The 5,964-nt window shown below is 29.9% G+C and overlaps 1 protein-coding gene across 1 annotated transcript in view; it reads right to left on the bottom strand.

The window, feature by feature from the left end:
- The window catches only part of LOC106688270 (putative cystathionine gamma-lyase 2), a gene marked incomplete at its 3' end in the record, with an annotated part of 12,372 nt that extends 10,596 nt beyond the window's left edge, over positions 1-1,776 (bottom strand). The window contains 2 exon segments of the mRNA XM_067053660.1: positions 760-965; positions 1,648-1,776. Of these exon segments, the coding sequence (XP_066909761.1) occupies positions 760-963 (204 nt within the window). The 5' untranslated portion in view covers positions 964-965; positions 1,648-1,776.
- Between the last annotated feature and the right edge of the window lie 4,188 nt (positions 1,777-5,964).

The raw sequence follows: 5,964 nt of genomic DNA on the forward strand, positions 1-5,964 counted from the left end.
TTTTCATGATAGGGATGACTATTATTGATATTACAGGAATTAAAAAATACTAAAGTACAAGTTACTATTGTACAAGTCAGTGTAATTGAATTAAGATAAATCTAAAAGACTAATAGTATTAGTTTGTACTTTATTATGAAACAGGGCCCAGGGAGTCATTTAGCAAAACCTATTACCAACATTATTGTTTTAAAAATACAAATTTACTAGAAATTCTTTAAAAAATGAATAAAATAAGCTCAACTGAACCCAGTAACGGCAAAAAATTTCTATTCAGACTAAATATCAGATATCATTTATACATAATTAAATATCTTGTTTGAGAGAGGTTTGTTATTTAGTTAAAACAAAAATATCCATATAGTGTCACACTTTTTATTTACTTGTAACTCATACGTATCAGCCATTCTCAAGGATCTTATATCACAGTAAACATTTGTTATTAAACTGTTGCAGGCTATTATGCCGTTGTCCAATTTTATCTTCGTCAATAACCTTTTATTGTCAAAATTTCAGTTAGTATAATTATTTAATGTACAATGTGTATTATGCTCTATCACTTTATCAACAATTTTTTTTTGTTTTTTAAACTTAGGAATTATAATAAAATAAAAAGTGTGAGATTATATGGATATTTTTATTTAACTAATAAGTCAGATATCATGTTTTACGAATGATTCAAAAGTTTACCATATGCTTGCTGTTAATGATAAACTTCAATCAGTTAAAACAAAAATAATTGATCTAAGACAATCTTACCCTGTGAAGACCAGGCCCATCTTGCTTGAAGGTAGTGCCAGTATGGATTGGCGGAACAACAATCCCTGAAGACCACTGGTCGGGATCTTGACCAGCTTGAATAGCCCTAGTTTCGAAACCTTTATCACTATAGTCGTGTTCGCGAGTCTCTGTAGTACCATTTCCTATCTTAATAGAGCAAGTTCCGTTGGTTACACCAGTCATTTCTGTAAAAAAATAAGATGGACTTAAAGTCAACGATTCTGAATTTCAATAAAAAGTATCACATTTTAGTAATAATAACAAAAACTACCTTATACTACATATACTTATATGTAATCATAAAATGAAGGAATATGTTTGGTCAATTTAATTATTTCATTAAAACAATCATAAGAATTAAGAATTAATAAAGCTGTAAAGCTTTAAACCGTGTGAAAATATGCAAAGTATTAAAAGAGGAAAAAATTAAATGAATAATTATACCAGTTTCATACCATGAGTTTTATTTTAAGCGTCTAATAACCCACTTAATTTTGGATGATGCAATTATCAACTATTTGGTACAATTAATATGACACAGTTTATATATTCTACAATTTATAATATATAATAATGAACAAAAAGCTGGCTATTTAACTTCATAATAATATTAAAAATACAAGTATTGGATAGTTTTTTTAACAGGGTTTCGCAAATGTTACACTGTAGTTAAATAGAATTAAAAAAAATATTATCCATATAACCCGTTTTGTAAAGTAAATTTAAATATTTTAAATCACTGAGTAAAAACATTTGGAATTGACTGTGATATGCAAGAATCTTATATGTGATAAGATAGATACATTTTTTATGACACTATTGTTACTCTTAGAATAGTTTAATTAAATATAATAATATTTAACTCACTGATATCTGTAATTTAAATAGAAAACCGGCAAATAATATACACAGCTCCTTTCACACTCAAGCTACAACTGATACTGAAGAAGGAAACCACGCTGCTTTTAAACAAGCATTACCTCCCCACTCTGTATCGAAAGCTGCCCGTAACTGTTGAGTGTTATTGCGTATCTTTCGCCGATTTTAAGATAATTTCTATTATCTTTATTCGAATAAACCGAATATATGTATATGGAAATGTAATAGTAATCTTTATTATTGAAAATACAATGACAGTTCTAGAAATAAAATTGCTGAATATTGCATTAGTCTATGAGTTAAGTTGCATTCACACGTTTGCCAAACTATGGCAAATTCATGAATACGCAAAATAGTGGATGAGTTATTTGGATTGTCTGGAACAAGTTGGACTGAATTGTTGGTTTTTAGGCACAAATTAAAGGACCCTTGTGCTGTATTCATAAATTGAAAAATTTTCCCAACTTAGGGATTTAATAATTGACTCTTTTTTTTTTTTTTTGAAATTGATAGATTTATTTATTGATAGATATTACAATCTGCCACACAGTTGTGGGCAGTAGGTAATAGTGATGAATGATCTCATACATACTAAAATACAAAAAAAACTCTCTTAAAATATATACAAACAAAATGAACATAATCAAACTAATAATTGACTCTAATTTAAGAATTTATATTTTAAAAACCTATAGCCTTGGTATAAATACGTAGTTTCAAATCTTGTTTATTATCTTAAACGGTTTATTTTTTATTTAATTTGGAAATAATATACATTTATAAAGACATTATATGTCTAGGTAACTTAAATTAACAAGTTTCTGATAAAAATTCAAGAACAAATGTAGAAATTATTGGTTATGTAACATTTTTATCATCCACTTTGTTGATATTTACGTTTCCTTCCATTTCGCACACAAAAGCACACACGCAAGTCTTGAATTTGTGACAAGTTGCTAACGTGTAGTCTAGCATAACATCTGGCTCATAGAACATACATCTACAAATTATTTTCCTCTACACTTATAGTAAAATATGAGTCTTAATAGAGCTATTTACATTAAATAGTTCTTGAGATATGGCTTTTTAAAAAGCAACAGTTCATAAAAATGTTGTATGGAACGTACTGAAAGATCAGTAGTTAGTGAATTTATTTTGAAAAATCTTTATCTCAAAAACCATTTGACGTACGTTCTTTATTAGCACTCAAATTAAAGCTAGTTTAAGGAACTATAAAGTACTTTATGACATTTATTTTCGTAGGAGTAGTAGTTTTAATGAAATTCGCTAAAATAAATTGATTTATAGTTGTTCGGACAAATATTCATTAGCCAAATTTATATTCATATGTGAATATTATAAAAACTGCTACCCCTACGAAGATAGTAGGGTAGATTGTAGATAGTAGATTGTACTTTATAGTACAATTATTTAGCTTTAATTTGATTGCTAATAGACATTTGTACATCGAATGGTTATTGACATATAGATTTCTCAAAATAGATTCACTAACTACTGATATTTCAGTACATTTTTATGAAATGTTGCTTTTTAAAAGGCTATATCTCAAGAACTATTGGACGTAAATAGTCCTATTATGGCTCATAATTTAGCAAATTTACTCTTCTTTAAATAATGTTCTTTTAGATTTTCGAGTGTTATTCCTAATTTTTAAAATATAGAGCTCCGAATGAAAAATTAATGTTTTTTTAAGGGTTTTAAACAGCCGCCATTTTTTATTCCCCCTATCTGTACTTGGCAGACTCATCAGTTTTTACTAGTAATTATACATAGTTTTCATTAAAGTAATAAAAATTGGGGTGAGATAACTGCCTTTTTCTTTTCCGGCTCTCGTACTATTACAACGGAATCGTATTTCTGACGGTCTTAAAACTCTTAGTAAGCGGATAATTATCGTAATAATTAATTAATGGTCGTAAACAAAAAAATCTTCAAAACGCATCACACAACATTCACTTAAACCTAAGTTTAACTATTGGTTTAACTACGTCTCCAAGTTTTATGTAGATTGGTAGGCCCTGTTTAAAGTTATTACTATTAGGAAGATTTTCGAAAAAAATGTGAAGATCAGATTTTTCTAAAATCTAGCAGTGGAATAGGTTATCCATTACGTTACTAAAAATGTGATCTATTCCGAAAAGGGTTTAATAATGAGGTGATATAGTTGATCCTAGATTAATATGAGAAGATGATAGGGGTGTGGTCTGCAAATAAACAAAAACTTATTTATTTTTTCCAATGTTTCACCAGGAATAAAAAAAAACAAACGAAAAAGAGATAACAACAATCACTTAGAGAAATATATATATAAACAATAAACAAACTCATAAGGAAATATACATAACAATGAATGAAGTAGAAAGTAACGGCCTATCACCAATACTATTTAACATAGTACTCGATCAAATCATGAGAGAGTTCTGGAAAATAAATAACGCAGAGGCCGTAGTAGGGATCTAGAAAAAATACATAAAAGTGATCTACCAAGCCTTTGGAGATGATTTAGCCCTCCTGGCGGAAACAGAAGAAGAGGCAATTAGTCAGATAAATATCCTGAAAGGAATAGGGGAAAAAGCAGGTCTACAAGTCTCCTACGAAAAGACAGAATTTATGACAACGGAAAAAAACTACGGCAAAAAAGCAATAGAGACAAAATATGGATGGATAAGAGTAAGAAAGAAATTTAAATATCTGGGAGAGATAGTAAGCAATAACGGTTTGGAGAAAGAGAGCATAAAGGAGAAAATCATCAAGTTGGAAAGGCTAAGGCAATATTTATAACAAGAAGAACCTATCGTGTAACTTAAAAATAACACATTACAACACGGTCGTAAAACCAGTAATTTTATACTGACTTTTATACTGAGTAGTAATGGAGACAATGACATGAAAACCGAAATAATAATCAGAAGACTAAGATTCTACGGGCACATGATGAGAATGGACCAAAGCAGACTAAACAAGAAACTCTTTGACAGAATCCGTGAATATAAGAGCGTAGGAGGATATGTGAAGCAAATGAGAGAGGAAACAAAGAAATTGAAAATAACAGACAAGGACTTTCTGTATAGAGAACAGTACGGGAAAAAATTGAAATAAATAAATCTTCTTGTGGCATATAAAGAAAAACGGAAGGGTACTGCGTGGTCGGAAGAAAGGGAGCAAAGGCACACAGAAATATTGAGAAGATACTGGGAGAGAAGAAGAAAACAAGTGAGAAGGAAAAAGTAATGATATTCGCGTCGTCTTGAAAGGCCGTTTCGTGAAAGAAAAAAGTAGAAAGTAGTGAATAAATAACAATAGAAGTAGATTGTTTAAACTGATAACAATAGAACATGAAACATGATATTATAGAAGTAAGAATTATATAAAACAGATAATGAAAAATTAAAAAACAGAAACTTTTGAAGAAATAATCATAATGAAAGATGTGGAAGAAAATATAAGTGATGAGTAAAGGACAAGAAGCTAAAGAACTAATACAAATTCGGTGATGACTCTAATAAGGAACTATGTCTCGAAATAAATATCGATAAAACAAAATATACGCTAAGCAGTAGAAACGAGAGAAATTTCAGTGATACAGATATAGGAAGAAATACATTTGAACTGGTATACAGGTTCGAGTATTTAGGTTCCACGGTAATTAGAAACAACGAAATTGATGACCGAATAAGTCGAGGTTAAAGATGGGAAATACTTGTTATTTTTTATTTTCGAAATTGCTTAGCTCCCGCCTTCCATCTAAAAACTTAAGTTATAATTTACAAAAAATATTTTCGTTTCCACTGTGCTTTACGGATGCGAAACGTGGTCTCTTACGCTAAGCGAAGAACAATATCTTAAGGTTTTTGAAAATAAAGTATTCGGACCGAAAAAGGATGTATAAATGGGAGAATTTAGAAGGCAGCAAAACGCTAAATTGAGGGAACTTTACTCGGTAAATATATAATAGATAGGATATTTTATCATAGTTCGTGTTTGGTTGGTGATTTTTTTTGTTTTGGACGTTTTTAATCTCCAATACAATAATGAACAAAATAATTGGGGAAAAGACTGGGAGAGGAAACATGGGACAAGTGAGATGGAGGAAAGATGACGTGACGAAGCTGTTGGAGATTTTATTAGCTCGTAAAGATTGTAAAGTAACGAGTTACCGATTACCAGAAAATCGGCTAGTTCTTAAATATTAAACTGTTGTTGAGACTATCATAAAACGCAATTCACAGTAAGTCCCTTTGGGCCTCTCTCACGATGTCTCTATTTGGTTCTCAAGTATTTCTG

This window comes from Halyomorpha halys, unplaced genomic scaffold, assembly GCF_000696795.3.
Source record: "Halyomorpha halys isolate HHAL.00 unplaced genomic scaffold, Hhal_1.1 Scaffold1095.1, whole genome shotgun sequence".
In the NCBI taxonomy this organism is placed as follows: domain Eukaryota; kingdom Metazoa; phylum Arthropoda; class Insecta; order Hemiptera; family Pentatomidae; genus Halyomorpha; species Halyomorpha halys.